The sequence below is a fragment of the Etheostoma cragini genome, chromosome 16, assembly GCF_013103735.1.
Source record: "Etheostoma cragini isolate CJK2018 chromosome 16, CSU_Ecrag_1.0, whole genome shotgun sequence".
In the NCBI taxonomy this organism is placed as follows: Eukaryota; Metazoa; Chordata; class Actinopteri; order Perciformes; family Percidae; genus Etheostoma; species Etheostoma cragini.
The window spans coordinates 21,666,858-21,686,215 of record NC_048422.1 but is presented as its reverse complement, the minus strand read 5'-3'; the positions used below and the strand labels follow the sequence as shown (position 1 = coordinate 21,686,215).

Below are 19,358 nucleotides of genomic sequence, written 5' to 3'. Positions count from 1 at the left end.
GGCACAAAGAGAGGAGAGGCTGTCAAAATTAAGAGCTGGTATCACTCCCGCTGTAAACTCAGGCCCCGGGCTGCCCTGCCACCCAAGAACAACTCTCAGCCGGGAGTTTGAGTCCCAGATGTGTGAAAAACAGCTCAGCTCACCTGATTGTGTTCCACACGTTGAATCCGTCCAGCGGCTTTGAACCGTTGGTGCTCCCTCCTGCCAGGCCGACAAGTGTTGGCAGCCAATCGGAGATGTGAATGAGTTCGCGGCTGACGGTCCCGGGTTGCTTCAGTAGGGGGCTGGCGACAAATCCGACTCCACGGATCCCGCCTTCCCACAGTGACCACTTCCGCCCTCGCAGAGGCCAGTTGCTGCCACCGGTCAGCGTCTGACCTCCGTTATCTAGGGACAAAATGTCATGGCAGAAGGAAGAAACCTAGATCAGGGATTTCAAATCAGAGAATATGAAAATTAAAGCATAAAGATGAGATCTGGGGAGGTGTCAGTGTACTGAATGCTGTAGAAGACTAAGGATCTCCTGCCTCATTAGCCCCATATGGAAACCAACCAATGCAACACACCACAGAATGCTGATTTCACGTACTTCCAGTGAAGAAGAGGAGTTGTCTCTAAGGGGAATTTTAAATAATGATAACAAAACTCAGTGCATCCACATGATACAGCCACTCCGGGAATCCAGCAATGATCATCCTGTTAGCCCCACCCCCTTACGACACACACCCACACACACACACACACACACACACACAAGTCCAGTATAAATACACTTGCCCAATCACATCCAGGCAGGGTTTCCTGTGTCATGTGAGTCCAGGAAGTAGTTTGTACTGATTCCCGAGCTGTTCGGGAATAGACTGTCTGATCCTTAATGCCTTTTCAAGCTGTTCTCTCTCTTTCTCCTCCTCTCTTTCTCTCTCTCTCTCTAAGTTTCACCTAAAGCAGTCTCGCTTAATTTGCTTACAGTAAAGTCCCAATGACGCAGAAACATTCATCATAAAGGAATTTCAAGGTTAGGCCTCATTTATTTCCTGTTGAGCCTGATACATGTGGGTCAATTATAACAGCTTGAAAATGACTAAATTATTTTGTACATATGACTAATTAATCCATTGATAGACCGTACTCAAGACGTTTTTTGTGAGGGATGTTTATATGCGTTTATATACCCGTCAGGTATTACATAACCAGCGCATTACATTGACACAGAAGGAAGCAGAGAGCATCACATCAGCAGAGTCGATGTCTGCCCGGCATATGTCTGGCTGAATTCCTCCAGTCAGAGCCAACCAAAAGTGTGGAAGAAAAACAATGAAACAGGCCACCTACCGCAGGCATAAAGAAAAACTTTACTTTCACAGCATTGTTCCTGACTTCTAATTACCCTTTAAAACCCCTAAAAATAACCCTCAAAAGGAGTTACCTACTTCAGATGCAATTCATTAGAAGTTCCATATGTGGAAATCGGCGCATTTTAAGATGATTCTGCATGCCGTCATCTTTGGCCATGATATGTTCTTCATCAAAAGGTCTATGTGATGGGTTCAAGGTTCAACCATACACTGGAGACTCCACTGGTGTATACATGGAGAGATGAGCCAATGAAATTGTTCCTTCAGTGTGATTTCTGTCTGTAAATCCCTTAGCTTGACAGAGATCCTAAAAGAAAAGCCTGATAGAGCAAATACAGTACAGCACTGCTCTCTAGTGGACATCCATAGTATTACTAGAACACTTTTTACTTAAAACAGCCCTGGAAATGTTGCAAAAATTAAAGTGCTCATATTATGCTTTTTGGCTTTTCCCATTTTCTTTATAGTATTATATATCTTTTTTGTGCATGTAATAGGCTTCCAAAAGGAAAAAGCCCAAAGTCCCCTCCCAAACGGGGCTTACCCTCTCCAACAGAAAACAGTGTTTACAAACTGCCCCAAACATCTCTGTTGTAGTCCAGACTTAACTTCTGCGACAAACGTGCGTCACTTTGTAACACACGTTATAATGCGCGTCTAGCTCATACTCTGCTTCTGACTGGCTAGTAGTCCTTACCTAGGTACTGCACATGTGCAACTCCTAACAAAGATGAAATAAGAGTGAGATGTCTCACTCTGTAGCTAAAACAAAGAGCTCAACACAGAGCAAAAATAGGAGCTGCAGCAATGTGCAGTACAACATAAATATGGTGTTTTTTGAAAAGTAAACCATGTAAACCTAGTCTGATGTAACCTCAAAATACAATCATGAACCTGAAAATAAGCATAATATGGGCGCTTTAAGGAAAGACGTTCAGAGTAGTAGAAAACAAAAACACCCAAAATACACATTTAAGTGTTTATTTTACTACTTTGTCTTTTCCTTTGTCCTTAATTTACCAAAGTTAGCATGAGATAATACCTTGTTTCCATATTTAAACACGTTTAAGAAAAGTAAAATTTTTAAGCTAAAAAAAGAATTGTATTTATGTAAGTTATTAACTATGTAGTAATGACTTTTCTTCTACCCTATTCATCTGTAGTGTGTTGCGAAATGTCTAGAAGGACATTTTCTCAGAATATTTTTTTCTCATTCTCGAAAAAAGAAATCTCCACTTGAGTAGCATTTACATACACCAAACATTCCAGTTTATTCCTATCTGCAGTATATTCTAACGGTTTTTACAGAGCGGTTTGTCCATATAGCATTCACAGCCTCTCCGCTGTGGAGATGGGTCTGGCAATGCGAGGCTATTTATAGCCTGAGTTAAAGAACATTTTACTCCTATAAACATGGTGAAAATGGATATTTCATGATGGCTGTTGACCGTATTCTCTGATTCATGGAGTAATAAAAAGAGATATCTAAAACCCCTCTCTGTAAAAACATTTTACTAAAATCAGCTGGAAACTGTCCAACCTTACTGCAGGTTTTTGTCCCGCCCCTGGCTGCCTTTTCTTGTCCACCTTACAGGCGAGGCGCAGTTCATCTCAAACAAGCCCATTGTTTTGGTTCTGAATGACCTGTCGGCCTTCCAGCTCTCAAGAGCTCAAAAGCGAACTGTGTTTGCTTGACTTACAGCTGCTAACAAAATGATTGCAACCTCATGACTTATCGTACATGGGTCCTCTCTTTTTTGGAAGTTCCACGGAACTATCTCCGGCTCGCTATCATGGAGCCCCAGGACAGACTTTGGACACTTAGCTCAGCGTTGCTGAGTCTTTGAAATCCATGAGTTGAAATTGTGTTACAATTTTTACTTACTGTTTGCTTCTGTTTACATGTGTGATTGGTCCCGTCTTGTGTCGCTTTGTGTGTGTGTCTGTTTATGTATGTATGTGTTTGTTAACGTCGGTTTTCTGCATTTGTTGTGTTGTTTTTAAGATGTGGAGGTGTGATTTTTCTTAATTGGTAGAATAAAAAAAACAAAAACATGCAAGAACATTGGTTTCATGTGCTTACCTCCTGACCATGATGTCTAATAAAATGTGTTATCTAACCCTCTGTTGCTTTAACTCAATAAACCCTTCACCTGAACTCTTCTCAACCCTGGAAAACTGGCTTTGATGCACAAAGAAAATGCGGTTTCAAGCCTGCGGACATAAAATGTAATTGCTCTCACTGATTTGGTTTCCATTCTGGCGCGCTATAAAAAAGTCAGATGGCAACAACAAAATAAAAGCTGTGGAAAATATATTACCATTTCCAAAGGCGTTCACCTGATTATCCTATTTATGTGCTCTTTCATTGTAGGTTTCCATTTTAAATGTTGGAAGTTCACTAAAGTACGACGATCCAGTGCGTCAGCAACGTGCAGAATTTTCTTATGTCTTAAAACATTTCCACGAGATTCTACAGGAGATAAATTGTCCATTATCCAGCTACTCTTTCCAAAAATACCTGTTGAGAACACCAGGATCGTGTTGTCCCAAAGTCCTCCCTGCTGCAAAGCCAGAGTGATGTTGCCCACTGCCTCGTCCATGGCCGACACCATGCCGGCATACAGCCTGCGGTTGGGGTCTTTGATGAAACTGTAGGGGACCACGTAGCGCTTGGGCACCTGCAGGGGTGCATGGACTGCTTGCAACGCCACGTAGAGGAAGAGCGGCTGAAAGATAAAGAAAACAGCATATGAGACTCTCCTTTCTTAACAACAATCAGAAATACTTCATGTCAATATGTCATCTATTCCTCCGTCCATGGCTGTCGAGATAAAGTTAATAAGATGATCAAAAACAGGTTTTACTGCTCTATATTGTAACACTGTGTGCATGTGTAACAATGTGTGTGTGTGTGTGTGTGTGTGTGTGTGTGTGTGTGTGTGTGTGTCTCACCTTGTCAGAGTTGTGTTTTCCAATGATGCTGGTGGCCCTCTGGGTGAGCAGCTCAGTGGAATAGACTCCTTTGTATCCGGTGGCGACCTCTTCTCCGTCCCGCAGGTCCAACGCACAGCGAGTGAGCCCCAGAGCGGGGACGGGAACACAGCGGACGTGAGTGAAGTAATCCTCGCTGCCCGTCAAGTAGCCTGGAGCACACATTATTTCAAATATAACTCTGTAATAGAGCTGCAAAGATGAATCAATTAATTGACTAAATCAATTGCCAACTATTTTGATAAATTGATTAATTGAGTTTTTTATTTCTTTTTATTCCAGCTTCTTAAATGGGAATATTTCCTAGTTTCCTCTTCCCTCTATGACAGTAAACTAAATATATTTAAGTTATGGACAAAACAAGACATTTGAGGATGTTATCTTAGGCATTAGGGAAAACTGTTCAACATGTTTCACAGTTTTCTGACATTTTATCAACCAAACAGCTGATTCATTCATTGTGAAAATAATCAACAGATTAATCAACAAAGAAAATACTTGTTAGTTTCAACCCTGATGTGTAATATTAAGATGAAAGCTGCATCCTAGGTTACATCACAGATGTTTGTTATTTAATAAACTATACCAAAGTATGTGTCAAAGCCGCGGCGAGTGGGCAAGCAGTCCTTCTTGTACATGCCCAGGTGCCACTTGCCCACCATGTGCGTGGCGTAGCCCGCCCCCTTCATCAGCTGGGGCAGCATTTTCTCATCCAGAGGCACACAGTAGGGCTGACAGGGCCAGATGATCTGATGCTGCATGCCCGTGTGGATCTGAGGTCAAAAAACAAACCCGTATTGTTAGGAATTCAATAGTGGCACAAAGAACGAAGTAAGAATAGCAAAATTGGGGAACCATCAGCTTCAGTTGTGACAGTGATGCAAACAAAAGTTTCAAAATAACGACTTAGTCCTCTGGTTCTACTTTCCACCAGTGTCAAAGTTAGATTGTTATTGCAGGAAAATTCATCTAAACACGGAAAAGTGTACAAACACCAAGTCCTGACAAGAGTATTTCCACTTTCTGCTCCATTATACTTGTACTCCACTACTTCTAGAGGTAGAAGATATGAGAGATAAATATTGCAGTTTTTACTATGCTCCATTTGTCTGATAGTTTTCCAGGGTTTCCCCCTGTGTATTCCAAGCCTGGTGGTCCACCAGGCCTCAGTTGCCCCCCCACCAGGACAAGGCCACTGGAAATTAGGTTTCCATGTATTTTTCAAATCTCCAGTTAGATTTCACCACTGACTTAATTAACTAAATTAATTATGAGTTTAAATTTTCAGTTTCACAATTACTTCCATAATTCTGTTATCACACACCCTATTGTGCTCTACATTAATGCTGCCATCCGTCTGTGGTCTGTGACTGGCCCCAGCCGTTGAAACAACAATTGCCACCGGGCTAAACACCCTTTCTGGGGGAAACCCTGTGATATCCTGATTGTCTAAATGAATTGGTACAAAGAAATGTTCAGACATTCATGTTCCCCTCAGGATGAACTGTAAGGACTCATCCCTTACAGTACCTTTTTATGCAATGTTTGTATTTGCTAATATAAGCGATTTCCTTAACTTTCTTGTGTTTGGTCAATTTGCCTGCTTAAGTTAAAGTAGAGTCCAGTTTTTAGTACCGTTGTGCAAAGGAGCCGGATGAGATGACATTTTCACCTGACAGCAACATATTAACCTGGTTTACTTAAAGCACATTTCAACATCCTTGTGAGATATGAGGATCAGAAAAAGGTTAATTGCCACAGTAAACTAAAACATCCACAACGGGAGTAGCATCTATACAGCATGTCCGACCTAGAATATCATGTTGCTACCCATGGCGTTCCTTCTAAGATAGAGGGATGTAGGGTATAGAGGAGCGTCCTAAAAAAGATCCAAGACATATTTATCATCATGTTTTTACTGGTGGTGGAAAACTAAATACATTTACATAGTGCTGTACACATCTGAGGTACTTGTACTTGAGTATTTCCACTTCATACTTCTACTCCACTACATTTGTCTGACAGATTTAGGTACTTTTCAGGTTTTCATCCCCCTTGCCATCTCCAAATGTGTTGATATTGATTGTTTGTTATAAACTGAAGGTTGATGTGTTCCTTTACGTGTTGAGAAAACTGCCTGGTCTGTACCCACCTTTGGGACCCCTGAACCTGCAAACAAGCCTAGAAACACAGCCCTGATGCAGGCAGCAGGGGGTGGGTCTCACCTGGTATCTCCCGGTCATGAGCTGGTTTCTGGAGGGGGTACACAGAGGCTGGACATAGTAGTTCTCCAGGCGGACTCCTGCTGCTGACAGCTTGTCCAGGTTTGGGGTGCTGATCTCTGAGCTGTGGTAGCCGACATCATGCCAGCCGAAGTCATCTGCCAGGATAACCACGATGTTGGGCTGCTGAGCCGCTAAAGCCGCAGGAATGCTAACGAGACACACGACTACTACAAGGGGGTAAGCTAACGGTGCTTTATCCATCGTCAAGTTCCTAACTTATGAACTACGTTGTCACAAAGTACAGAAGGACGTCTGTTTGGTTCTATTTAACGGTAAAATATAGATAAACATGGCGGATATGAGACTTAGCATAAGTGGTTGTTGTAACTTTATGACTTCGTTGTAATAATATCTCAAATAAATAACTGAAGTAGCTGTAAAAGTTTCAACCGCGTCTGCCTGTCACTTCCGTGTTCCGCAGATTAAAAACACTGCCTGGACTACAGCAGCCAATCACCTCACTAAAGAAAAAACAGCCAATCAGATGCCTGGAAAAACAGCCAATCGCATGTATGTTTGAATTGATCGTTGGGAAATGTATCTGCAACTGTTTGGATAGATCATTGGTTCACTCACTTTTCCAATCAAAATGCTTCAAAATTGGCTGCTTTCTCTATTTTTTTTAGTATTTTGCTTTCATGTATATTATCAAATAGTACGTTGTATCATAATATTCTCTTTAATTTATATTATATATACTTCATAATATTGTATTATTAATGTATAGTGTTTGTATAGCACAGTATCCTATACTGTATATTTCATAGTGTGTGTATGTAGTCAACAAGCAGGGGCAGCTGTTGCATGGATGTTGCTCTGCACAAGTTCTTACTATATTAAACAAAATTATAAACACTAGGCAATGATGTATATAAGAACGCTTATGTTTTTGCCCGTATTTTTTACGAGTTGAACTCAGAGATTTAAGACTTTTTCTATGTACACAAAAGCCTTATTTTACTCAAACCTTGTTCACAAATCTGTCTAAATCCGGGGTTAGTGAGCACTTCTCCTTTGCCGAGATCATCCGTCCACATCACAGGTGTGGCGTATCAAGATGCTGATTAGACAGCAGGATTTACATTATTTAGACATAAAAGCGGGTGAATGAGGAAAAACAGACTTTTGAGAGAAGGCAATTTGAAATACAAATTAATTTCTGAAAAAGTCGTAGTATAAACTTTTAATTATTTATTTGTTTTTAATATTTTTTATAATTACTGTACATTAAATTGCATTTTAACATTTTACAAAATTGAAACAGAACAATTGTATCAATTCCATTCCTCCATCATCATCTTTATAATGAATACAATAATCTTTACATGATGTTTTAGAAAGTGGAGTAGGTTAAAGTGTTGTTTTTGGTGCATTGAGGAAGAGTGGAGGAGAAGTTAAGACACACAAACACCAAATATAACACAGTGAGTGCATTGCTTTAATTATCAAGGTATTAATGTAAACCAATTTAATTACACATTCATAAAAACAACAGATTTATAAACTATCTTTGAACAAGTTTTCAAGCCTTCTTTCTGTTTTGGTAAATTGTGTTTACCTTTTTTATCACTTTTATCAGTGTCAAAATGCTCCTATGACTAAACTAAATGCAGCTGCATCCTTTTTTTGTTCATAATTAAACACAAAAAGGCATTTTTCATTTTCAAAACACATCTTTCTTAAAAAAAGAGAGCCATATGTTGACCTGTAAAACATTAACATCTATTCAAGGAATTCTAATTACAAAACTTCCATTACTCCTTCAGCACTGTAAGACATTGTGTGGTGCGAGAACATTAAACAGACAGCTTGGTGCTCAGAAACACATTCATACGATGCGTTAAGGACTCTCACATGCTGAACTCCTCCCTCCTGAGAAACAAAACAGGACCAGGAAGTTGTGAAGGGATTTGACTCTTTTCCTACAAACAGTTCTGTACAAAAGTTTTTTTTTTCCAATCTAAGACTCTCATTGATTTATCCAAATCCATTAGTTCTTTAGTAGCTGGTGGGAAAGCTTTGTGCTTATGCTTTTCCCTTTGCTTTCTTCTGCAGCCGGGTCCGTGTGGGCTCGGTGAGGACTAAGGGCTCCTGGATGACCATGGCGGGGTATTTTCTCCCCAGCAGCTCCACCTCCACCTTCTGGCCCACCGAGCACAGCTCCAGAGGCAGGTAGGCGAACGCCAGGCTCTGCTGGGAGCTGTAGCTGTAGGCTCCGGATGTCGTGTTGCCGACCACCTGTGAAGAAGAGACGCCAGCTTGTGTGAGAATATCCACAAAATAACTAAATGATACAGAAACACTAAACAACCTCCGATGGCCCTTACCTTGCCGTTGTGCCAGATGGTCTCGTTGCCTTCTGGGTCGATATTGTCCGTGTACAGGGTGATGTAGGAAAGCTTCCTCTTCAGCCCCTTCCCTTTGATCTCCTGAAGGGCTGCTTTACCAATAAAGTCAGCAGGCTGGACAAACAGAATCAAGCAGTGTTTTTCAGAACATTTTGCTGGTTATACAAGAAATAAAGAAAAACAATTACAGTAAACTAAACTAAACTAAAACCACTAAAAATGACATGGATGGTTACCTTGTTCAGTTTGATGAAATAATCCAGTCCCGCCTCCAGAGGATTGGTGTCACAGTTCATCTGTCAAAATTAACAGCTAGTCAAAAGTCATAACCTGTGCTACTTACAAAGGAATAGTTCTAAATTATTAATTTTCTTGCCAGGAGCTAGATGAGAAGATCAACACCACTCTTGATAAATAGAAAGTTACAGCCAACAGCTGGTTTGCTTAGTTTAGCATAACGATTTGAAACAGGAGGAAACATCTTGCCTGTCCAAAGGTAACAAAATGTGTAACAGCACCTCTAAAGCTCACTCATTAACACATTAAATCTCATTGGTTAACTCTGAACAATAATAGAAAAAATAAACGTTATTCTATGATATCCTCTGAATCCCCTGGGTGTGTGTGTGTGTGTGTGTGTGTGTGTGTGTCCGTGTGTACCTCAGCTCCCCAGCCTCTGAAGCCTTTTTCCAGCCTGAGGGAGGACATGGCGTAGGTGCCGAAATTGTCGATGCCTTCGTCCTTTCCTGCTTCCATCATGGCCTTGTACACAGCTGCCATGTTCTTCTGCTCGATGTAGAGCTCCCAACCAAGCTCACCTAAACACACACGCATATACAGTGTCACCAAACAGTAGGTTAAAACACACTCGAGGCTAGTGGCCAGGTTGGTTCAGTGGTAGAGCAGGCGCTGGTGTACGGCGAGGTTTATGCCTTGACGCAGAGGTCTAGGGTTTAAATCTGACTTGTGACAATTTCCTGCATGTCTTCCCCCTCTCTCATCTAACTGTCCTGTCAAAAATTAAATGATGGAAAAGCCCAAAAAATAATCTTTAAAAAAAATACACACTCAAGGCTAGAAACGAGAGTCAAGTGAAACTGTTGTCCTTCCTCTGCTCTTTTAAAAAGACCAAAGGACTCAACTCTGTTGACAAAATAATGTGCAGAAGCAAACCCCGTTGTTCTTCACAAAGTGTGCAGTACCTGTGTATGAGATCCTGATGGCCCGGACGGGAATGCCAGCCAACTGGATGGACTTGCAGTGGAGAAATTTGAATCCGGCATCACTCAAATCCTCATCCGTCAGCTTCTGGAGAACTTTGCGGGAGTTTGGTCCCGCAATTCCCAGCACGCCAATATCGTCTGTTACGTTGCGGATGTCGACATCATATCCACCGTCTGCAGCTTCTGCCTCTATCCACCTGAGACCAGTTCAAATCCACAGAGAAAACTTTGAGCGGGTAGAAATGAGATTCTAACATTTCATTCTGATAGCTTTTCTGCATGCTATTTTTTGAATAAGTGGTTACCCAGTTAGGTAGCAATAGTTTGCCAAGATATGCAACAATATCCCAACAAAGGCAGGACAGAAAAATACTGCAAGTTAGTAAACAGGATTTTAAATACTTCTGCATTGCAAATGCTAACCCTAAACCTCAAGGATATACACAATGTATTTTGGTGAGTATCACTGGATGTAAACATAACTTTTTTTGCAAACAACATTTTATTGTTTTTAGATATAAAAATAACTTAATGGCATAATGTCTCTACCACACTTCATATTTCCCATATTGCCACATCTCAGCCACTTGTGATGAGTTTTACAGGGCGATGTGGCCTTGTTGAACCTCATTTATCTTTTTTCTTGTGCCATCACCAACAGAGGTCGCTACATAGCATGAAACCGTCCCTGCCGCCTTCAGGCTGAGATAGTTGCTTAGAGTAAATGTTTTAATGTACTGCCTACCGATTGGAGCAAATGGAGGGGAGTTGTTCTTACCTAAGGTATTAGCTTTCTGTTGTATAAAACAAACTGGGAGAGGGGTTTCTTTCAGCACAGTTTAAGAATTAACTCTGGCCAGGTTATGAGTGATTGAGAACTAACGTCATTTTTGTGTGTGTGTGTGTGTGTGTGTGTGTGTGTGTGTGTGTGTGTGTGTGTGTGTGTGTGTGTGTGTGTGTGTGTGTGTGTGTGTGTGCCTGATTAATTGTCTCTCTTCGCAAGTATGCATGAAAATACTGCATCAAAACTAAAATTTCTTAGAGTGTAGGCTGGCTATGCTTTCGAATACTAAAACTACAATGACCACAATACATAGAGTTGCAAAAGGGAAGAAGCTTTTTTCAACTTGTATATTTTTCCCATTAGTTTTCTTGATAGACAAGTTAGTTGACTTCTACAGCTTGGAGGGACATGAAACTCTCCCCGTTGAGTCATCGGTACAAATAATTAACAACTGTGTTAGAAAATATCTGGTTCTAGGATTATAACTACGACTTCAAAGGTGCATTTCAGCAAGAAACATCCAATCACAGAACTCAAAATGTTGTAACATGCACCACTAACAGCGGACAAAGACTAAAGCTTGTTGACTGCTGCCAAGACAAAGCGTTTTGAATTTCCTTCCATTCTCATTCGCCTCAGACTCGCCACTTCTCCATGGCAATGTTGGCCGATGCTCATGGGTATTTAAACCCCTCACCATGCCAAAATTACAGACAAAACATGTTCTATCAGTAAGAAAGAAGAAATAATTAAAATTGGTCATAATATAAACCTATAGTGTTGTTACATCATAAGGGAACGTCCCATGTTTATATATTCAGTGGCACTAAAGATATAGTTTAAATAGGAAAATTTAAATGGGAAGCCTATTATGATCAGTTTCCTTTATGCTGTATTTGCTTTAATATTTAGGCAGATGTCATGTAGGAGTATAAATGAAGACAAATCTTTCCTACTAAGTTAGCTAACGCGAGCCTGGTTCACGTGAGTGAGATCGTGTGAAAAACAGTTTCACCTGAGATCATGTCCCTCTGATCCCGAGCCTGTGATGAGCAAGAACTCTCCTGATGCCACCTGGGTAATGGTGACCTCAGCAAAGACTTTCCCAGTGGGTGTCAACATGTGGCTGATATTAGTCAGGCCGACCTGAAGACACACGGGTCAAATAGATAATGAGTCAGAAAAGAGAGGCATATGTTTTAAACAATTCACACTGGTGTTATTGAAGGTATACACTTACCTTGGGCATGGTGTTGGCGAACAGGCGGTCCAGCAGCTTGTGAGAGTCCGTCCCCTTCACTATGAACTTGGCAAAAGGCGTCAGGTCGATCACTCCCACCTTCTCCATCACCAGCTTGCACTCTCTACCAACAGGTCCGAACCAGTTGGTGCGTCGGAAACTGGGCCTGAGCACAACACCAAATCAATGAACGCTTTATATCTTTAATGAAAACCACAACTTGTTTTACACTGGCTCTTTCTTTTGGCTTCATTGCATAATGAAAAACTGATGTGGAAGTATAATAAATGAACTAAAGTGTATGAAGACTAAGAGTCAACAGTCTTCCTAGCAGCTCTTTGGGACGGCATTTTGGCATGAGCTAAATGCTAACATCAGCATGCTAATATGATCAAAATCACAATGCTAGCATGCTTTGTGTTTAGCAGGTAATACATTTATACGTATACGTTTGTTCACCATCTTAGTTTAGCTTGTTAGCATGCTGACATTCGATAATTAGCAGCAAAATGGTACAGCTGAGGCTGATTGGAATTTCATTAGTTTTGCAGGGATTTGGTTACACACCAAATAAACCATAGTGGACACATTACCATTTTTACCCCATGGTGGCTCTAGATGAAAAGTCATGGATGGATGTCTGTACAAACTTGCATGGCAATGCATCCAATAGTTGTTAAGATATCTAAGTCTGGACCAAAGTGGTTGATCAACTAACTGACACTGACTCCCTTAAAGCCATGCCAAAAGTTTGCCTAAATTTACAATATGATGAAAAAACAGAGCTGCATAGCAAGGTTATGACTGCAGCTTTAACATTTGTACAAAGACAAACGCCAAGTGTGCAGCCACTGAGAAGGCCAAATGGTTTCTACACTCACAGTTGTGGCAAGACTCCAAACATCTGCCTGGATTTCCACAAGAAATCTGTGATGGGTTTTTTTTTTTTTTTAAACATGTCACGGCACATATTCAGAGATGGTAAAGGTTTGTCAATTACAGCTGGATTTTTGCAGCTGTCCTGTTCTTTCCCAGTGCGGTTTCTGAATAACTAAATGGTTCTCTTGTGCTGCAGCTTAGTGTTGGACAATATATAAATAAATATATATGTATATATATAAAAATAAATAAATATATATATGTCGCAAGCTCTTCTGTGTCCATATGCAAACATGTGTTTGTGCTTTGTGCCAAGAACACGGTGTCCTTAGAACATTAATTCTGACAGCTAGGCATCTCCAGCTGAAACTATCTGAGCGGCTCTCTTCATGCAATGCTGAAGATGCAAGAGGCGTCACTATATTCTCCTTCTGTCCCCACAATGATGAGAGGGCATGGTAAAACAGGAAACTGGGAGGTGGGGTGGTGTGGCTCTGGGAATGTGTGATTGCTGGTAATTAAACGGTTGCAACAGAAGCTGAAACAACAGATGGGAAACATTTTGTTCAAGTGTTTACTTCTTGAAATATCGGCTATTGTTCAGTTCTAAGATAGTTACTGTGTGCATCTTACCAATCAAAACAACAAAGATATTATTAGAGATTTAGAGAATAGATATTTACGTCGTATTTTACATCAGCCCTGCACACTGGATGCCTTACTTGTATCCAATGTCGTCTCCAGGTTTGTAGAACCAGTGAGGTTGTTCCCAGCCAGAGTGGAAACCCATGGATGCTTTGTCCTTCAGCAGCTCGTAAACACCGCTGGTTCGGTAGGTCGGTCGCCCGGCAAAACGCTCCTCTTTCGGGTAACCAACTGGAGAGATGGAACAAGAGACCATCAAAAATTTTAGACAGTAGAAACATAATGTTGGTTCCGAAGAATGTGCGATCGTCTTCTTACCCACATTGTTGAAGCCATAGGATTCTCGAGCTTTGGCGCACATGAAAGGCACGTCGGCCCATTTGCTGTAGCGGTTGGTGTCGCATTCAATCAGGTCGTAAGGAGGTTCTCCAGTCCGGATCCAGTCACTCAGGAACTTTCCTATACCACCAGCGTGGATGACCCCATACCTGAAAATAGTCCGAAGTAGGGCTAAGGGATTAATTGTTTTAAAATCGAAATTTTAAAGAATGCTTATCGTGAAGATTGCAATTAATCGAATGTGAATATTTAGTTGAATGTGTGGTGTCACATTTTGCTTAAAATTTTTTATTCCTCTTTTTGTATTATATATCCTGTTTAGTTCCCTAAGATAAACGCTGGAATAATGTTACATATCAGAGATTGTTTGAAGAAGTGTCCTATTTTTTGTAGATTTTTCATTCATTTCGTGTTGCTTTATTTAGTTGAACATGCAATATGTAGATGCTTCCATTGAACTATATCAGAAATTTCAGTTTACAGGAATCTTTTTCATTATTATAACTTTAGCTTTTGTGATAATTGTTCTGTGTACAACTGTTAAATGTTCCATGCTTATTAAAAGAAAAACACCCGATTTCTGTCAATTGTAATCTATGTTATGTCTATATCATCCCTGCATTAGAATATAGAGCAGTTTTGATGGTGTTTCATGTTATAATGCCCATGACATGTTCTTATTTGTTACACAGTGAAAATCAAACCTTAGCTAAACTTTTTTGATTTTTTCTATCGGAAATTGAATCGCAATATCGCAATTAGATTTTTTTCCCCAAATCGTTAAGCCCTTGTCCAAAGTGTTGAGCATAATTAATCATCCCTATTGGAACTATTTACTAAGATGCTAACCAATCTCCCAAACCCGTACCCAAATCCAATTGCAGTCCAGTAGTTGCGAACTCCTTGGTGTGGTCCGACCATGGGCAGGAGGTCGGGGGTGTAGGTGATTGGTCCTGACACAATGTTGATGATGTCAGCTTCCTTCAGGACAGGGACCATGTCCATGGCCATCTCAACGTGCTCCATTATCCTGTCAAGGTCCGACTCAAACAGCTCCTTACCGAAACCTGCAGCAGCCACACGGAAACACAGATGGTGAGTTAAATGAAGAAAGAAAGAAAAAAGGACAATTCTGCATCCATGGAAGACCGACCTGGAGGCACTCCGTCTCTGACCCAGGACTCCTGCAGCACCATCTTCTCCATCTTTTCATACGGGCCAAACAGCAGGCCGTCTCTTTCCTGACGCAGGTAGTAAGAGCCCTCCAGGTCCCTGATGACAGGCAACTCAGTCTTCAGAGCCTTCACCTCCGGTACCGTTGCCGTAACTACGTACTGGTGGTGCACTGGGATGGTGGGGTGTTCGAACCCAATCATCTTGCCCACCTCCCGGGCCCAGAAACCTTTAAAACACCAACAGAGATGCTATTAAATCAACTAACAAGAGAAAGTTGGCCCTGCTATGTGGGTTGAATTTAAATGAACAAATTATGTGTTAATTTTCATCACATCCATTTACATATCAGGCTGCAGCAAGGAGACTGTTAGCTTATCTAATAAAAGACTTTTGCTCCCAGTCTTTATTCAAAGCTAAGCCAACCGGCCGCTAGCTTTATCAGAGGAGATACAAGAGTGGCGTCAAATTTCTCATCTAAGTTTTTCCCTCTCAAGAAAGTCAAACTATTCCTAACTTCTTCCACAGTACCAGTAAGTCTTTTGGCAAACTGGCGGGGCTGTTACACTGTGTTTTATTGGACCTTTAAGAGCTTATATGTCTCCTGGTGGACACACAAAGTTTGATGAATGAATCTGTGTGTGCATAGGCAGGTCTGCCTCCTTCGACGCCCCTCTTTCACTATTTGGAAGAGAACGTGAATAATTCTTTTCTTGTCAAAAATGATTCAGCAACAACCTAACGGACCATGATCAGACTTTCCAACCGGTTTATAATTACTTTTGTTCTTTTGAGATATATCTCTGACAGACAGACCCAAAACACAGGACATTAGAGTACCTTAACAATGAATATGTGACTGTTTATAAAACGTCCAAATCTGCATGAGATTGTTACTGATATGTGATACTGTACATGCATTGCCATACGCTTAGAGATTGTTATCCAATAATAGCATTGGATTCATCCGCTGGTGTTAAGTGTTTATCTTATATAGGTTGTAGTCGAGACTGTAACATTTACTGTCAGATAATACTGTTTACAGATATAACAAACATTTAAAAAATTAAAAACATATGCTGTTTTCATAGGGAACATTCTTTCAATAGCAAGTAGTTCCATCTATCTTTGGGGCAAGAAACCACCGGGGGTAAACTACATAATATTCTTTTGCAATTTAGATGAACTGACCCTTTAATTAGAAGTTTTACCAACCGATAGAACAAGATAGACAGAATAAATGTATGTAATTCTGGGCAGGTGCTCCATCCTTTTATTTTTAAAGGTTAAGAAATGTAAAATTCAAACATTCAGAAATAAACACAACTAGTCCGGACAGCCAAAAAAAAACACAGAGAACACATACAGAACTATATAAAGAGAAGAACTTTTTGTAATCACCATAAGCATCTCCTGTTTTAACATCCTGGTATTTGTAAACTAACATGAGAACAAAAAACTAAAAGGAGCCTCTCAAGTACAGATAAATTGGTGTAGTTACAGCACATTCTGCTGCGTGGCTCCGAGCCCCAATGTCAAGCCAAGCAGGCAATAATTATATTTTGAAAGGTCAGCTAACAAAACACAAAATATCATTGTTTCACAGCAGCAGTCAACCTCAGGGTTTTACAGTCTGTACGTTAGGTAACAGCAGCATTTGCTTTAGCATCTGATCTAGCAAATACAGAGGGAAAAAGCTGACTCCTTCGCTCTTTCACAAAGTTCAGCAGCTGGTTCACACATTAACTGCCACATGACAAATATGCTCTGTTGTGAATCTGTAAGTGGAATACATGAGAACAAAGATCATGTGGGCCAAATCAGCTGCTGTGACTTGGAGTGGGACGCCAGGGCATGCTTTGGTACTGAGACCTGTTGATCTCCTCCTCAGCTACAGCTACACATTTATATAATTCCCCACTTTGAATCAATTATATTTCAAACGTGGTTCATTTGTTTAATCGCACGCAAGTCTGCAGCCCGTTTCCATTTACTTTTTATATTCTGTGTTTGCTCCATATGTGAACTTTATCTCACGTTGAGGGATGGGGTGGGGGTGCGTGTACACAACATCCAGATAAGATCCCAGGCAGCTTAGGCAGGAGCTGGGCTGCAGAGGGGCATGTTTACTGGACGCCTGTACACAGGGCCGATTCAGGAATACCCAGGAATAGGGATCAACGGCTTGAACCAGCTCTCCGAAAATAACAACCTTTGAAACAAGTCCTGCTATGTTCACATCAGCCTTCTTCTTTTTGCTTCTCTGTTTATGGATCTAAACCTTTAAATAATCAAGTCAAAATTTGATCAGAAGATAATTCTGCAGTTAATTGCCAGGTGTGAAATAGTTGTGAAAAAAGCTCAAATAAACTGAGAAAAATTCAAATTCAAATTGATTTTTTTTTAAAGATCCACATGTTGGACATGTTGCGATTTGGAGTTTGAAAACTAGTTAACCTTCAGACAGACAAGTTAACAGCTAAAAGTACTGATGAACTCTCAGTAACTTGATAATGGACAGTTAAAGTAATGGGTAAATAGTTGATATAGTTAGCTAAATGGTTAACCTTTTGGGGAGGGAGGGGTAGCCCAGGTCCGGACTACTCATCAGGAGCACCGAGGGAAATTCCCGGTGACCTAGCCAGCTGACTGGCCTAAAGTGTCAGACCAGTATTAACCCTTAGAAAGCCGTGGGACTGCCACTATTTCGGCCGACATTACTGCCTTCACAAGGCTTTAGCCTTTTCATCGATACCATCTACAATGGAGGTTTTGGGATCACATGAAAGTAGATGATCTAAGCAATACATTAGTACAAGGCATGTCATGCTAGCTTATAGGTAAATGCGGCCGAATAACTTCAAAGTGGCAAGACCCTTTTCAAAGGGGTCCCTTAACCTCTCACCTTGAGATATCTGAATGGAAATGGGGTTATTTGGGTACCCAAATGGCATCAAACCAACAAATGCTGCAACAACTTAAATATGAGCATGAGAATGGCCATCATAAAAGTTATTAGAAAATAGTTACAGTAGGCTGTGGGTATTGGCCTAAACTTCCATTAGGTTCATTGGCCTGACTTATTATTCCAGTCCAGCACTGAGGAAGCATTTCAGCCTGCCTTCCAAATTATGTCTCAGTTTCAACAGTGAGCAGAATGTTGGCTGGAAAAGAGGAGTGATTGAGGTTCTAGGCAAGGCCTTGTGTGGCAGCAGTATAGAATAGGCGAGATAAAGTAAGTTGAAAAAGGCTCTTTAAAGGACAGAGAGAAGGTTTAATTAAAGAGGGTTGGTGTTACGCAAGCTCAACAAAACAGCTGCTTTTAGGTAATGGGTTTTAAACAATAACATAGGCTAACACAATGCATTAAAAAGAAGACTGAGGTTCCTGATGTTTGTTGGGAGGTGTAATCTTCCTGGCTATGTGAGATTTATTATGGGGGTTATTTCTGCAGCCCATCAATCCTAGAATCACAAAAACAAACCCAACATCCAAAAAGAAAACACATAAGTCTGTACTCCCAAAAGCCTGCATTTGCCCATCCACTATCAGTAATAAACATGACCAGAGAAATGTTAAATTTGTTTCAAGTGGGAAGAAGATTCATGCAAACACATGTTCGATTTCTATCAGTTTGACATTTCAGTCCCTGAATACAAAAAGCAGGAAAATGCTTTTTTTTTAACTGTCTCTGTCGGGAGGTGTGCATGTGCTGCTGCTTCAAGATTGGATGAAATCTGAACTGTTGGCCTGTTTGGATTGGCTGTCGGACACAGCGAAGGCAATCGGCCAGCGGGACCAGCAACATAACTGTCTTCAACCAAAGTACAGAATGTGCAAATTTGCAAAGGCCAGAAATATGGAGCAAGAAGATGTCAAATGAGAAAATGACAATTTGTTTCAGTGAGGTCTTAAAGGTGTTATTTACAATTTAATGTTTGTGAGTGTTGTGAATTCCTCATGTTACAGAGACTGTGTAGTTAAAGTTACGTTAGTTACGGCTACGTTCATTACGTACGTAAGTTACGTCAGAAATCGCCGCGACACTTTGTGTTATTTCATTACGGCAGTCGCATGTATTGAAGTCAGAGAC

General features: G+C 40.8%; 2 protein-coding genes across 2 annotated transcripts in view; both read right to left on the bottom strand.

Annotated features, from left to right (window-relative positions):
* arsb (arylsulfatase B) overlaps positions 1-7,061 on the bottom strand; it is a 16,314-nt gene extending 9,253 nt beyond the window's left edge. Inside the window, exons 1-5 of the mRNA XM_034896405.1 lie at positions 6,575-7,061; positions 4,936-5,122; positions 4,311-4,501; positions 3,877-4,084; positions 144-387 (exon numbers count right to left, since the gene is read on the bottom strand). Of these exons, the coding sequence (XP_034752296.1) occupies positions 144-387; positions 3,877-4,084; positions 4,311-4,501; positions 4,936-5,122; positions 6,575-6,835 (1,091 nt within the window). The 5' untranslated portion in view covers positions 6,836-7,061. The remainder of the gene's footprint in view (positions 1-143; positions 388-3,876; positions 4,085-4,310; positions 4,502-4,935; positions 5,123-6,574) is intronic.
* A 997-nt stretch (positions 7,062-8,058) lies between these two features.
* The window catches only part of dmgdh (dimethylglycine dehydrogenase), a 15,792-nt gene continuing 4,492 nt past the window's right edge, over positions 8,059-19,358 (bottom strand). Inside the window, exons 6-16 of the mRNA XM_034896404.1 lie at positions 15,246-15,494; positions 14,961-15,159; positions 14,072-14,241; positions 13,831-13,984; positions 12,230-12,395; positions 12,005-12,135; positions 10,185-10,402; positions 9,643-9,800; positions 9,219-9,278; positions 8,962-9,096; positions 8,059-8,872 (exon numbers count right to left, since the gene is read on the bottom strand). Coding sequence (XP_034752295.1) covers positions 8,660-8,872; positions 8,962-9,096; positions 9,219-9,278; positions 9,643-9,800; positions 10,185-10,402; positions 12,005-12,135; positions 12,230-12,395; positions 13,831-13,984; positions 14,072-14,241; positions 14,961-15,159; positions 15,246-15,494 — 1,853 coding nt within the window. The 3' untranslated portion in view covers positions 8,059-8,659. The remainder of the gene's footprint in view (positions 8,873-8,961; positions 9,097-9,218; positions 9,279-9,642; positions 9,801-10,184; positions 10,403-12,004; positions 12,136-12,229; positions 12,396-13,830; positions 13,985-14,071; positions 14,242-14,960; positions 15,160-15,245; positions 15,495-19,358) is intronic.